This window comes from Mustela erminea, chromosome 1 (genome assembly GCF_009829155.1).
Source record: "Mustela erminea isolate mMusErm1 chromosome 1, mMusErm1.Pri, whole genome shotgun sequence".
NCBI lineage: Eukaryota > Metazoa > Chordata > Mammalia > Carnivora > Mustelidae > Mustela > Mustela erminea.
Window position 1 is genome coordinate 162,090,129 of NC_045614.1, and position 15,999 is coordinate 162,106,127.

General features: G+C 41.4%; 1 protein-coding gene across 4 annotated transcripts in view; it reads right to left on the reverse strand.

Annotated features, from left to right (window-relative positions):
- Positions 1–15,999, reverse strand: part of CD96 (CD96 molecule) — a 90,586-nt gene that overhangs the window by 54,938 nt on the left and 19,649 nt on the right. For 3 of the 4 annotated variants that reach the window (XM_032349569.1, XM_032349558.1, XM_032349578.1), the window contains exons 4-5: positions 7,101–7,311; positions 3,982–4,037 (exon numbers count right to left, since the gene is read on the reverse strand). In XM_032349569.1, the coding sequence (XP_032205460.1) occupies positions 3,982–4,037; positions 7,101–7,311 (267 nt within the window). The remainder of the gene's footprint in view (positions 1–3,981; positions 4,038–7,100; positions 7,312–15,999) is intronic. The other variant, XM_032349561.1, reaches the window with a different exon arrangement.

The following is a 15,999-nucleotide window of genomic DNA, read 5'->3' on the forward strand; positions in this document are numbered from 1 at the left end:
TTGTCTCATAAATAAGCCCAAGCCCTTTACGGGCAGGCAACAACCTTCCAGAAAGCGGACTAGATCCTGGTATAATGATGGCTTCTTGCCTGGCTCTGTCCTTACCTGTGTGTGGCTCCCTCTTAGTGCTTGTTCTTAGACTGTCTGCAGCTCTAACAGCCACCTCTGTCTTCTCTGCGAGCTGTTTGTAGAACAAGCACAAGTCCAAACACAAGCTTGGGAAAAACCCAGACTGTACTGCAGACTTTTAATCTCCCTTTTTTCCAGAAACCAGCCTGATATTAGAGATTTCCCTTCCCATATGGAGTCCAAAGGGGTACGGTGCCATTTTCAGGGCCCTCTGCAGCCGGGGTGCGAGCTCAGGGACTCACGACTGCACATGATGAGGGCTGCTGGGAGTCCGGTGGCTGGACCCTGGAAATCAGAGCCTTATTGTGTCCTCAGACAGAGAAAGAAAGAAAGGAAAGAAGGAAAGAAGGAAAGAGAAAGGAAGGAAGGATGGATGGAAGGAGAAGAAAAGCTCTAACACCTAATCTTAAACCCATACACACGCATACACATGTACACTTGAAATGGAGTTTAAGAAAGACAAAGGATCCACGAAGTTTCAGGCTTTACAAAATCACAATGAAATAAAGAGCAACAGTGAAAATCTTCAAAGAGCCACCGGAGTCATACTGCTGAATGATAACATGTGTTTTTAGAGTCTGGCGTCTACTTCACATGTCTCCTATGATTTTAACTTCTCTTCATTTTCAGGCATTTTTTTTTTAACCATTTACTTATTTATTTTTGAGAGAGCATGCACAAGTGTGGGGAGGGGGCAGAGGGAGAGGGAGAGAAGCAGAGCTGAGCTTGGAGCCTGACATAGGTTTCAATCCCATAACCCTTAGATCATGACCTGAGTGGAAATCAAGTCTGATGCTTAATCTACTGAGCTACCCAGGTGCCCCATTTTCAGGCATTTTAGCCCCAACTACCTTTGTTTCCTGTTTCATGTTAGGTAGCTCTTTTTATATATATTTTTTTCACCTAACTTTTGTCAAACATAGTAAAGGTAGAGAATAACAAAGACGAGATCCACAGAGATGATGGTGTTAAAGCAGAAAGCACAGGAATGAAATAGAGACACATGTGGCTCGTGGAGAGTCCAAACTATTGTATAAATTCTGGAGTTTTCATGCATCTCTCTTGTGCCTTCGTTTGCTGCATCATCAGAGTAGGGTATGCAGGGCCAGGACTGTGAGCTGATGGCTCTCTAGGCCATCATCTTTTATTGGAATACAAAGTCTGGTACAAAAAGGGGCCCTGTGGTTTCAGGAAAGACTCCTTTTCCAGGTCAGCTTCAGGGCCGAGGCTGTGCGCCACGCTGGGGCCCTGGTTAAGCCTTGCCGTGGAACTCACAAGAATATGACACCCAGGGTATGACACTCTGCTTGGACAAACCTGGCATGTCAAAGTCTGAGAAGCATCATTTTTAGGATAATCTGGGGGCTTTTCTATTTTTCAGGAAAAACGAATTAACCATAAACATAACTCATAACTGACCAAATCCCTATTACTTTAACACTAAGGGCTGCTGGTGTAGTGAATACATAGCACATAGTAGGCATCTCATAGGAACATGTTGGATTAATTTCTCAGGAATGAAGAGGGGGTTGGAAATTACCATGAACCAACCCTATGGTTGCCAGATGGTAGACACTTTGCATATGTTCTCTCACTTAATCTTTCTATCACTCCTGAGGGGTTGGGATCATTTTCCCTGCTCACTGATGAGGAAGCTAAGGAATCAAGGTCCCGGGGGCCAGAGTTAATAAATGACGGAGAATTCAGACCCAGGCCTGTCGGATTCCACAGTCTATGTTCTGTTTTTTTCATTATCCCACACTGCTTCCTAAAATCAATCACACGGGAGATTTATGAACATTTATTCAGATGAAGGGATGGGTGAAAGAGAATAGGTGAATGATAAATAGTGGGAGGAGGGAAATGCTCCCGAGACATCTATCATGGGCGAGGTACTCCATTACTGTGCATACATTTAATTCATCCAAGAACCCTGTGAAATATTAATCTCGATCCCAGTTTTAGGTGACTTAGCTGAGACTCGTGGAGGTTAACTACTGGATGAAGATATGTAGCCAGGAAGTGGTCAGATTAGGATTCGACATTAGTTCTCTGTGCCCCTGAACCACAGGCTCCTCTTCTTACACTGTTCTGCCTGGAATCAGGGATGCCAAATGCTCGTCCTGGCTCTGCCCTTTATCAGCAACTTAGTTGTGTAGACTCTCCAGGCCCTAATTTCTCATCGGTAAGATGACTCATACTGTACCTTTTTCCAAGGCTCACTGAAAGCATGACTCGATAAAAGCATGTGAAAGCACTTTGAAGAGTTAAGAAGCTATTAAAAATACAATGGGGACTCTAAGAATATTAGGGTAAAGAATTACTAATGTTTGGCAGAACCCTAAAAGATCCGCAGACATGCTGTGTCCTGTCTCTGGTTATAAAGAGTCGGTGAGAGATTACTCACTAATTCCCCAAAAGGAAGGTTCTCTGAGTTGTCTAGTCAGAACCCAGGTAAGCACGGGTACAGAAGAGGAAATCTGATAACATGTAAGAGAAAGTCTTTTTTCTCTTTAACCAAAATTCTTGGGTCCAATCTTATGGTTCTGTATCTGAATTGAGTCCTTAGTACCTGTAAACATTAGCATAAAGGACCTTCAAGAAATCCTTATAAGAAACAAAAATACCTATCAAACATTGAGCCATGAGTTTGTTTTAGTCAAACTATTGAAATGAAATCCACTAATAAAGTTGGGATTAATTGTGGAAGAAAAAAAATTTTAATCTTTTTTACATACTCAGGATTATAACACCAATTATCTAAGAGACTAACACATAAAATCAACAGCAGACACAAGTATATTCTCATCTAAAACCATCCCACAGAGTCTGAGGTATGATTTGTATGCAGCTGTCAAATTAAATGACTGATATTCAGCAGGACCAGAAATCATAAGTTATTTAGTGTTCGAAGGACTAGAAGAAACTAGAATATGAGTGTAATTTTCTCTCATCCCATGTAGCAAGAAGTGTTTGAGAATTTGTGGGAATATTTATTTTACAACTTGGGATTTTGAAAAGCTTGAATTAAGTTGAAGTGTCCCAAGACAGCTGATTGACACTAATAGTAATAACAATATAGCAACAATTATAATGTTCACTGATGCTTAGTATCTGCCATATTTATACTAAGAGCCTTCCACACATTATTTCATTTCATTCTTAAGAACAACAAGATGCAGATACCCTTCCTATCCTCTTCATAGGGATAGAAAAACTGACTAAAAAGATAGAAGTTTTTTGCCTAAGGTCACAGCCAGCAAGAAGAGCTGGCAAGTGAGCCCAGAAGCCAGTGACTTGAGACTGGGAATTACCTACAAGAAACTAAAGTCAGATGGCACTACCTGACTTCCCTTTTCCACCTGCCTTTTTCCTACTGCTCGAGGAATAGCCAGGATTCTGAAGGAGTTACAGAAGGGCATTGTTCCTCTTGTCACTTCCAAATAAAAACTACAGGAAAGATGCTATAGGAAATAGATTAGAACAAATTAAATGCGGCTGAGCAAAGGTCTCATTCTTATAACAGGATTCACACTGCTTTCTGTCCTACTTTTCTTTTACTATCTTCTCCAGTTTTTATTAAGGAGAAAATTAAACTATTGAGACAATTTTTCCAGAAAATTTAAGGATTAATAAGGATTACAGATCACATGTTCTAAGAGCCCGAAGTCAGAAAGTAAGATTCCCATTTGGTTTCTAGGATCAACTCAGTTTCCCTTCTTCCTTACCAGAAATTAATTGGCTGAGGGCCAAGGAATAAGGTGCTTTGAGAAAACATTCTGGACAATGATGTAACAAAACATACCTTGGCATATTATACTACAGATCTTCAAAAGCTTCAATGTGACTCACCTCTCTCAAGACATCCGTAGAGTTATTTTCCACAATCATGGGAATTTCTGGCTTAGCTTAAAGGCAAACAAAACACAGTTAGTGGCACTGACTGTCATCTGACCTGGCCACCATTTGTGTGTGTGTGTGTGTGTGTGTGTGTGTGCGCACGCGTGCACGCACGCGCGCACACGTATGCGTGCACATGTGCATGTGCATGGGTGTGTAAGATTCATCATCAAATATTTATTAAACACCCAACACATGCCTAGGAAACAAAGGTGGACAGATCAACTTCACTGTTCTTAAGAAATTTACATTTTCAGGGAAAATACAGATCTTAGAAAGCACCAGAGAATATCTCAGTGATTCTGATGTGCTGCTAGATTGTAAGTGCCTAGAAGCCAGGCTGTTTCTTTCATTCATGTGTCCATCTCTAGCACTTAACAGTGCCCAGCGCAAAACAGGCACTGGGTACATTATGTTGAACTGAAGTGACTTTAAGACAGCTCTTGACGGCAGACAGTAAGCCTGTCACAGGTGCTGTCAGTGCCTGGTACAGCCATGTGGCACTTCCTTCTACGTGTTGGAGGCCTCTCATTGGGCATACCTAATGAGTCCCTCCCAAGAATTTATAGGAGCACACTTAGTCTACAAGTAGGGCAAACTGTAAGTCTAGAGAGCTAATGGTGATAACAGATGGGGAGTTGGCGGATAATACTCCAACTTCCTTGCCTTTATTTGGGAGAGAACTCTGATGTGTGTTCTTCCAGAGTTCCCCTGTGGGAGTGAGTTCTAAGCCCACACTGGTAACCGGCATGGTCATGTACATTTCATTATCTTCCTTCCCTTCCTTGGCTTTTCCACTCATCTCCTGATGTTTCCGTCCATAAATTCCCTCAATATGTAAATCTCAAATAAATTAATTTAACTCGAATCCTGTCTCCATGGTTTCTTTCAGCGGAACCCAAACCAAAATACACCCTACAACCCTAACGGGATGAGGGGGATTCTGACTTCATATTAGCAACAAATACCGTCGAAATGAAGAGCCTGAAAGAAAGACTAGGTACTGAAAGCTGCAAGGGTGCTAGAGAGACAAAAGAAAATGTAAATTTCTTTTGAGGCTCAGGACAATCGGGTTTAGGGGTCAGGGGTTAGGAGGGGGCAAACCTGTGATGTCAGGTTCCCTGCTAAGGAAAGTAAAGTCAGAGGAGATTAGTGAGAGAAGGGCAGGAAGTAGCAAGGATGCTGGGGAAGCTTCTGGTCCCTGGACTGTTAGAGAATGGAGGCATTATTAAGGAAGAAGAAATAAGCTGGATTTAGGGCATCCAAGCTGGAGTGGGTCTGTGCTACACGTGGGTATTTATGTCAAGGTTTTCAAGTTTTAATTTTTGGCTTGTTCTATTTGAGGAATCACCGAGGGATGCTGAGTGGGTTCTGAATAAGACATGTATTTTCCTTCCATGCCAGGGCCACTGTAATATGCACTTGGTGGCACACACACACTGTCTAAGGACTGGATGAGACCAGCCAAGCATAGCCTGGATAGCCCATTCACTAAAGGGGGAAAGCCAGGAAGCAGGGAAGAACTCATGAACGAGCAGGCAGAACCTCTTATTTTTAAGCCTCTACTGAAAGATCAAAGACGGAACTGAGAGCAAGCTCTAGACACCAACAGGGCCAGAAGAGCGAGAGGTGAAAGAGAGGGAAGCGTTGGAGACGAAGATGGAAGTATCTGTCGCAGAGAGATACAGGGTGCAGTTTCAGTGTTGACAAGGCAGTTAGATCAAGCTGGGGAGCAAAAACCCTTGGTCCAATGGGACATCGTTCGTCTAACTTGGAATCGACATTTCTTTTCACATCCTGGATATCTGCCTTCATCGATTTGCCTAAAGTCAGGCCAGATGAGTCCGTTTCATGTTGGGTCGAAGACAGTCACGCCCCAGTAAGTGAGTGGAGGGTAAAATTGATGAGAGATAAACAGTCTCTCCCACCACTTCACAGAGCACTGTTCAGGCTCCATAAGCAACCTGATCATCAGGGGTGATTGATTATCTCTTAGTCTCTCCCAAGGAGAGACGGAGGGAGAGGGAGGGAAGGAGGGTGAGCCCGAGAGCAATACAGGAAGGGCTATAAGCATAAGACTTCAAACTACAGAAATCTTGGCTGCAGCTGCTTCCGTCTTTATACACCACAGGGTCTGCATTTCCCTCAACATCCTGAACTCTCTGATCTTTAAAAATAATGCAGTAAGATTCTAAGTAAAAACAAAGATGATTCACTCTTCCAATCATTCAGAGAACTGAAGAAAAATCTAGGAGCTCATGCCCTTAGATTCTGTGAAGTTATCTTCTTTGTTTACCTCATTTGCAAAAATAATTAATTGCTCCTCCACATCACTGCTTTTCTCTTTGCCTTCATTTAAAAATGATTTTTTTTTTTAAAAAAAAACACAGTTCTTGGAGACAACAACAACAACAAAAATCCAAAGCCAAGGGTTTGTATTTATTAATATTACCATGCATCACCGAGCAAAGTAGGATTTTCACATTTCCCCCAGATTTCCTCCCTGCAGAGTCTGTGCAATTTGAGTAAGGCCACGGTGGATATCTCAGCTCCGCCCCACACTTCTGTGAATGCAGGGACAGAGGGCCATCCCCACAGGCTCCTTTGCTGAGGCCCTGGCCCTGCTGGGGGTGGGGGAACTCCCGCAGTTTCTTTGGAGCTGTGTTTATTGTTTTCCTTTTCTCGTACTGGCCCTATTTCGCCTTCCTCCCACAAGCAACCAAGACAATTAGACAACTAAGTAATTAGATTTTGGCAGTTATAATTAAAGAGATTTCCAGTATTTGCAGGAAACATTAAAGTTGTAAATAAGGAGTGGTCACCAGGAAACTGGTCAATCTAGGGCCAATCACTCTCTGTGTGATTTTATTCTATCAACTCAATCACTGTTCTTTAACTTCTTTCCTTATTCCCACCCTTACCATGAATGACAGTCTCAAGGGCAACAGCTCTAGAGTAGCTACCCTGGGGAGCTGCTCTCCAGTTAACAAGGCACTTTCTTTCCAGAGTGGAGCAAGGCAGGAGAAATGGACAGGAAGATAGCAGGGAGCCCAGAGAACAGAATCTCTTACCAAAAACCTTGACTGTGGTGGAATGCCTCAAGATTTTGCCAGATCTGACCACAACACGGCAGGAGAACTTCCGGTCATCATCATGGATTTGGACTGGAGAGAGGTAGAGTTTATAATCTGCACCTAGCTTGACTCTGTCTTTAAACAATGTGGAATTGCTGATGGAGTGACCTTGGGTGATGAGTGTTTCCCAAGTTCCATTATTCTCCTGTTGAAAGAAATAGTCACTAGTTACTGAGCACTCAATCATGTCAGCTCTGGGCTAGATGTTCCATATGCATTAATTCATTTATATCTGTAAAAATAGAGATGATGAATGAAGAATTGAAATTAAGAGATACTTAGTATATTACTAGAGAAAAGATCTTTACACTTGTCAGTTCACAACTACAGTCACCCTCTCCTAAAGTGAGTAGAAACTTGATGATCTTCTGACTAGAACTTTCTTTTCACAACTTTCCATAAGCTGCATATCAGGGTGGGATTTGGAGGGCACAGCACTGGGGACTAATGAAAGACCGTAGTTCTTATTTTAAGTTCAAGAATCTTAATGCTAAGATGTCCTGTATTAGCTTTGTTTTAAATCTTCACTTAAACTGGATGACAGTTGTCCTCTCTTCTATCTTCCCTTTAGAAAAGGGCTCCTTTAGCTCCCCTTGGGGCCAGGACTAGGATGAGGTGAAGAGACCCCTAGGGCATAACATTTAAGGAGGCATTCAGTCTCGGGATCCTGTAAGTGCAGGGTGGGCGTCTGAGAGTAAGTGCTCCTTAAATTTTGTGCCCTAGGTGCCTCCTAGTCTTGGTCCTTGCCTTTCTGTCTTTATTTCTGTTACCTTCAAGGAGGACACATAAAGGGTAGACGGTAAATGTTAATCTGAGTTCCACAAATCAGAGTTTATTTGAAGTATTTGGTTCTTCTATTCCATATCCTTTCTTGCGTCTATGAAGAAATGCTCCTATTATTCTTGCCATACCCAGAATTTCCATGGACAAGATCCCTGGGATTTCACTGTGCTGGTCAGTGTCAGTGTATGTGCTAAGGGCCAGTGAGGAGGGGACTCTTGAGGGGCACAAGGGTAAAGGAAGGGTTATGCCCTCATTCTTCTTTAGTATAACTTAATATTCTCAATTGAGTTGCTTTGAAAACATTCTGATGCCCAAAGTCTGTCCTCTGGAGATTCGACCTCAGTTGTTCTGGGATGAGACTTAGGCTGGGGCATTTTTTTAAAAAGGTCCTCAAAGGATCCGGGTTTGAGAACCACTGATTTAACTGTAAACAGCAGATGAATCATAACATGCAGAGATCAGTGGGAAATGAAGGGAACTAAGATGAAGAAGGTTGAACAGCAAGTAGTACATTTGATGGGGAAGGAGACACACACACACACGCGCGCGCACGGAAAGAAAGATTTGTCGCTTGGAATCTCTGGCTTAAATCTGTTAAAAAGCCAGATGATTCAGAGTAGTAGAAATGGAAGCTAAGTGAGTAAGAGAATTCAAGTATGAGTGAGGAGCAGAAATGGGGGAAACATGAAGGCAGACTTCTTAAATAGTTCATACAGGTATTTCCAGAATATATTTCATAGAACTTCTTCTGTAAGACACCATTCTTTAGGGTCATATGGCTAGGACTGGTATCAGCTTTACATACCCATATGTAGTTAGTGCCCCTTGCAAAGAATGATACCCTGCTGAAGATATTCCTCCTGAAACAATGTACATACCTTTGTCCCCCCAAAAAGAGGGACCCAGGTGTCAGTGCTGCTATCTTCCTCATGAAGATACGCACAGAAAATTAAAGGGAGAGAGCTTGTATCCTGGAGACAGGGCCTCTGAAAGGAGTCCTTAGTATTGGGTGGTGACAGAAGACCATGGAAGGCTCTTCAGTCCATGGCTGCTGATCTGGAGGCCAATCATTAAGGAAGCAGGCTCCCCCTGCAGGTCTCCAGAACCTGCTCACTGACACAGCTCTCGCTTCTTGCACAGGTTCTGTTTTTGTGAGGATCTTAAGAGTTCAAAAGGCTTCTTGGTCACTGAGTAAATGACTCCCCACCTGGAACATTTCCACCTGCTACTTTGTAGTGGGAAGAAAGGCAGTCAGAAGCTGAGCTTGCAGACTAGGAAGACAAAAGCTGCCTTTGCTTTATTGTGGAGCTCCATGTGGCTGGCTGGCATAGTTTACTTGATGCCAGAGTTAAATAGGGGGCTGAGGCAAGAACCTGCGTGTGAATGGCCGCCTTCACAGAGCAAAGGAGAGATGAGGTGGGGAGAAAATGAGCTCAGGCAAACAATGAAACGTCTGGAGCTGGAGAGGGGAAAACAATACTAATATTATGTTACCACCACTGCTAAAATTTTATATCCTTACTAATCATAGTTTAAATTTATTTAGCACCTACTATGTTTTAGACACTCTGAAAAGTCCTTTTAAGTCTCATTTATTCCTTATGACAATCTGGAATAAACTAAGGCTAAGTAATTTGTGCAAAGATCAAACAATGCAAGGTATTTGAGTCACAGCATCGAAAAGCAGAGATGCCCAGGTCCGGGGACAATTAAGCCTCAGAGACAACATGCACTAATAAAAACCAAACCATCACAAAATAATAAAAAGAATTTTTTTTTTTTTTGAGTATCCAGAATGAAAAATTTAAAAGAAATTCCAGGAACCCAAAGGTCTTTATACAAATTGCTGATTGTGGAGGTGTGGGCAATTTGTTGATTGAAGGAGCTCTTTTATGATATACTGATCCACTTTGGTGATAGGAGTCAGCCTCAACTCTACCTGATAATAATGATCTTAGGTAACCTGGTCTGCTGCAAACAGACCGGTAATTGGTCTCGTACCGAGTCTTTACTCTTCCCTGTTTGTGTTTTTCTCTTGTTCTTCAAAGAAAAAAAAATGACAACTTTTTAAAAATGTTAATAAATGTTCCTAAAACTTAATGGGATTCTCAAATTGGAGGACCCATATGATTTAATGAAGAATGCGGCCTGAACTGGCTAATATATATGGTACACGTGTCTGGTCCCGACACTCAGTGGATACCCAAGTAAGACAAACTCGCTGTCCGCCAGCCTCACTGATGGCCATCTGTATTTCATGAGAATTCACCATATGCAAGGCTAAACTGAAGAATCATGGAGAGTCATAAAATGGATCCTTTAAATATGAGCTTTAAATATGTACTGAGTACAGGTACTATGCTGAGTTATTTAGTTTGTGTTACCTTCTTTATACATCACAATACCAGCGTCAGGTCCATACTATAATCATCCCCTTTTACATAGGAGGGATCTAAAACTTCGTTAGGCAACATGTCCTAAGTCATACTGAATTCTGAGACAAAAGGAAAAATGTACACCTCTATATACTCTTCGTAAAATATTCTCCCATGTTTTGACCAGGTGGAAAAAATTAATAAAAAATCTACAATTAGGAAATTTTTATGACTGTGTAAAGTTGTGCCCATGGGGGACACGATACTATGAAGTCCCAGAAACCACAGGCTAATTGGAAAATACTCGTGAATAGCATAACTGGGTCTCAAAGCAGACAAAAACAACAGCTTACTTTTGTTTAAAATTTTGATATTTTGTTCATCATGCATTTTCCCTAAATTTTGGTTTTAAAATATGTATCTTAATTACTATTTTGGGGGCAGTCCCTTAAACTTTGTACCTAAGGAGAGGATCTTGCTCACCTCACCCTAATCCTAGCTCCGAGGTCACACAGTAAACAGAGGAACCAGAATTTGAAAACAACAATTTCCTTCCCAAAACTCATGCCGTTAATGATTTTGCTATACTCAGCCTCATAAAAGTAGAGAACAAACAGTCCTTGCTTTTTCTGCTTCTAGTCTATTTGAGGAGAAGAATAAATTCACAAAAAATCCCTCAAAATCAGGACCCATAGAAGAGAAATAAATGTATAATTTAATTTTGGGCAGGATTTGGATAAAATATTTGGCATGATGAGGGTTGGGCAGGGTCATAATGAATCATGAAAAGCTCTTCTTATATGTCCCTCAATGACCTTAATGACAAACCTTAAAATAATTTATGAAGGCTTTCCTGTTTTTGCTCTAGAACCAGAATTTCCAATACAGAAAAGAGACTTTGGTACTATTTGATTTAGTGATGTTATCTCATCTCCAGGCTGGCCTGAGCACCATGTCAGACCTGGCTGTGTTGACCACAGCCCATGTCAGGTGTTGAGAGTATAGAGCACATTCAATAAATTCTGTTAATTGTATCAGCTATTACTTCTTTATCTCCAAACTGCTTCCTATCTTCACATTTCTTCCATTTATTTTCCATCCAGTCAGTGCTGTCAAGGAGGGCTGCTTACAAAACTCCCCATGTCTCCTTTGTAGAGCACCAGAACAATATTTTCCCAATTATCACAATGGGTTGTGAGTCCTTTGTGGGTTGGCTACTACTCTATTTCTGATTATAGTGAGGACGATTAGGGTCAGCTGCCATCAGGTAGAAGGTGAGTCTTGCTTTCTGAATAGCTAGGCTTCCCACAGGCATGGGAAACCAACATTGATTATAATTCCCATTTAATTTTTGTTTAAATATAAAAGATTACAAATATTGAAGAAGAGGATATAGAAAAGATTTATTTATAGACAGAAATATAAAGAAATATAAGCACATAGGTTTTAGTTATGTGCCCTTATCACAAATATTGAACTGTCTGAATCTGATATAGACTTCTTTTCATGATTTTAAGGAGAAAAATCATGGGTTTTTCTTTATCCACCAACTTTGGAATCAAACATTTCTTTGATATCTCTCTCTTCATCTCCATTTCCAACTTGTACTCACGGTCCCGGGGTCTTGGTGTAGTACATGTCTGATGTTTGCTGGCCAGCTGTTCTTTAATTATCCAGCTCAAACATAATCTAAGAAGATTTTCCAGGTCCATTTATGCAGAACCAAACGATTTTCCCTCTCGGCTGCCATTTCTTATGTTTTTATTAAAGCTGTATTTCATGGCAGGAAATATATGCCATGTAGTTTTGTATCCCCACAGGACCTAACACTCAAAACGGAGTCATGTATGTTTGTTGGACTGAACTGAAATTTATGCTGTAGGAAATCAGGGTGATACCCTGGAATGAAAACAGAATATCAGATGGTATTTAGAAGCTCCCAGGATAAGTCTGCAGAATTTCCCAGATGACTCTATACTTGTGTGTCAGAACATAAACTGAAAGAAGTATTGCTTGTCCTTTACCCACCAACTGCATACCATCTAAACACAAACATCCTATGACTTCTTAATTCATTATCCCATCCTGTACATAAACCCTCAGTGTCCACTGAAGGATTAACCTTTCGTGTTTATTTAATTACCTCTCACACTAGATCAATGTAGGATACACTATTTGCATCTGACGACTTTTACTTCAATGTAGTTGCCATCCTGGAATGTAACTTCCCCAAATGCAAAGAAACCACCCCCATGAACACATTTAACACAGCCTTTGCATGGGGTCAGGTACAAATACTTTTTTATAACTGAGGGATCTCAAAGACCACCTTTCCCATGAGTGTCATAACAGAATTAATTAGGTCTTTGGTTAAGCGGCTGCCTTCGGCTCAGGTCATGATCCCAGGGTCCTGGGATCGAGTCCCACATCGGGCTCCTTGCTCGGCAGGGAGCCTGCTTCTCCCTCTGCCTCTGCCTGCCTCTCTGTCTGCCTGTGCTCGCTCGCGCTCTCTCCCTCTGTCTCTGAAAAATAAATAAAATCTTTAAAAAAAAAAAAAATCCAACATACAAGAAGACATGCCTTTTGTTTTTCAGTGACCTAGATTAAAATAATTTTAGTTTATAAAATTGTTTCCAGGGATGCCTGGGCGGCTCAGTTATTTAGGCGTCTGCCTTCGGCTTAGGTCAGGATCCCTGGGTCCCGGGATTGAGTCCTGCATCAGGCTCCCTGCTCAGTGGGAAGCCTGCTTCTCCCTCTCACTGCCCCTGCTTGTGTTCCTGCTCTCGCTATTTCTATGTCAAATAAATACACAAAATCTTAAAAAAACAAAATTGCTTCCAGGGCTTAGTGCGGCATTTGAAGGGGAGGGGCACTTCGCAGCTTTGAGCTTGGTCCAGCAGGCGCCGGCCCTCCTCAGCTCATCTTCACCGCCTCCGCTCTTCAACCTTTTCCTAAAAGCCGCATTGTGTCACGTTTTTAAAAACAACTGGCTGGAGCACGGGGTGTGGTGCAAAAATAATGAATACTGTTATGCTGGAAAAAAAAAAAAAAAAAACAAAAAAAAAAAAACAAAGAAAATAAAAAAAAAAACAAAAACAAAAACAAAAAAACAACTGGCTTGTCATGATTACTACTACCAGGTTAACAAGAGATGAAAGAACGAAAATATAGACTGAGGGGTATTTGTGTCCAGCTGCGGTGGATTCCCTAATATGAGCACATCAGCGGATTTCCTCTCAGACCTGCAGAATCCCCCAGCTGCCAACAGTGCGGAGCACAGATGTAAATCGGAGGAGCAAATAGATTTTGACATTTAAAAGGGAATGTGCAGTAGGAATTTCCTCGGCACATTTGCCAATACGATGTTCCCTTTGAAGAGAAGTTTCTTTCAAAAAGATTCCTCAAGTCATCTGTATAATGGTGCATCCTTCAAAGTGACAGTGTGGCTGAAGGTTCTTAAAGTTTAGGATTGCCTCACTGTGTGACCTTAGGTGCACTCTTTTCATCCCTTATTTATCTCACATGCCCTGGCAGGATCCACAGGTAATGTCTGCATAGCCTTCTTCGTTTCTTTGAAGACAACCACCGCATAGAAGATACCTTATCAGTTATCTAGTCGTTGATACCTAATGAGATGCTCAGTAACCAGTTAAACAGGCAGCATGAATTTAGTGACCACCATTTAATATGAGGTCACTGAATAGGACTGTGGGGGAGAGGGACAAAGAGAAACAGATCCATTCAATTATTTATTGAGTCTTTGTTGAGCAACTATGTTCTAGGTACTAAACGAGAGGCTAGGGATTTTTGAAATGAGTGGCATAGTTTTTTGCCCTGGAGAAGCTCATAGTCACACAAAAGACACAGGCTGGCTGAAGTATTGACCCCTGCTTGGAAAAGCAGATAACCCAGCCTTTAGATAAGATAAGAACACTATAGATCAATTTACTAGCCACTATCAATCCCTACAGTCAAGCTTTATTAAACTGTATTATTGTTACTATTAAACTTGATGATTCCCCTTGATAGTGAAATTGTGGTATTAGAGTGGAAATGTTTGCCCTTGGGTGGAAGCTATGAATAACACAAACAAGGTGTAGTAACCTTCCATTGCTGTCATGTCTAGGACAGCCAGTTCCTGCCCTCTTGAGATCATCTCCTCTTTTTTTTTTTTTTTTAAAGATTTTATTTATTTATTTGACAGAGAGAAATCACAAGTAGGCAGAGAGGCAGGCAGAGAGAGAGAGAGAGGAGGAAGCAGGCTCCCTGCTGAGCAGAGAGCCCGATGCGGGACTCGATCCCAGGACCCTGAGATCATGACCTGAGCCGAAGGCAGCGGCTTAACCACTGAGCCACCCAGGCGCCCTCATCTCCTCTTTTCAACTTTTTTTCTGAGAGCCTCTTTGTATCATGTTTGTTAAGAACAACTTATACTAATGATAGATGTAACGACAGGAAGATTTACGTTTTGGAAACCAAACCGTACAAAGGGGAAAGAAGGTGTTTTTTTGACAGATGACAAAAAGACACTGTCGATTTTAGGACAGTCTGAGAAAGTTATTTTAGAATATTTTTTTTCTTTTCATCCTACTGACTATCCAAAAAAAAATGTATCTAGATACTGAAAACTCATCAGTAGGTTGTGTTCTGAAGCCTGCTTGCAAGTCCATTATTTTGGATTTGGCACATTGTCAGACAGATCTTTGTATATGAAGGGTCTAGTTTCTAAGCCGGTCCACAAAAATTTAGGTAACTCATAATATGAGTGATCATTTATGTGGATACAGCGTTGTGCAAGTGTATCAGCCACTGTATTCATGGAGATCTAGGAGTTCGGCAAGAATTTTGAAATCTTGTGTTTTCATTTTGATGACAATCTAAAAATAATCAAAATCATGTTCTGGATCATCTAAATCAACACTCCATTATGTGATTCTCAAAACAGTGCTTATGGTTATCTTTGTGTTAGTCTTGTGTCATCAACCAATTTAACAATAGTAGAGGTTTACTATAGATTGAGATTAAAGCTAGCTGCCATTTGGTTGGATTGCCTTGGGAAGTTTTTCATAGAAATCAAGGTTTCTGGCTTCTTTTTCTTTTTTTTTTCCTTCCTTTTCTTCCTTCTCTTCCCCTCCCCTAAGTCTTCCCTTCCCTTTTCTCCCTTCCTTCCTCCCTTCCTTCCCATGTCAGAAAACATGGCAGCTATGGGCCTGCCCCAGCCTGTGGCGATAATACAACTGAGCTGGCTGCTTCTCATATAGTCCTGCTTCTCTTGTGTATGTTTCCTCCTGTATCCTGTAAGCATTAGAGTTTGTGTGTCCCCATCTAAAGGAATGCTGCGTATTCCCCAGGATGTAGCAGCAAGCTCTCCCTCTGTATATGTTGTTTATAAGACAATTATTTGTGCATAGGGGTTTCTGCTGCATGCGGCTCCTCTCCAGGACACCATCACAATCCTTTCTCTCTGTAATTAGGGTTTGGTATATGGCTTGAAATAGAAACTAACCTTTAGGAACTAATTTTTAAATTACTGTATTCATAGACCCAGAGGCTTGCTGAGTTGGAAGGAATCTTAGTACTCACCCTTCCTTCCCCTGCCAGCCCTCAACCTTCTACCTGTGTGCTTCCTTCCCTATTATTACTTCTTATTCATTTCTATTTCATTAATATTTAAAGAT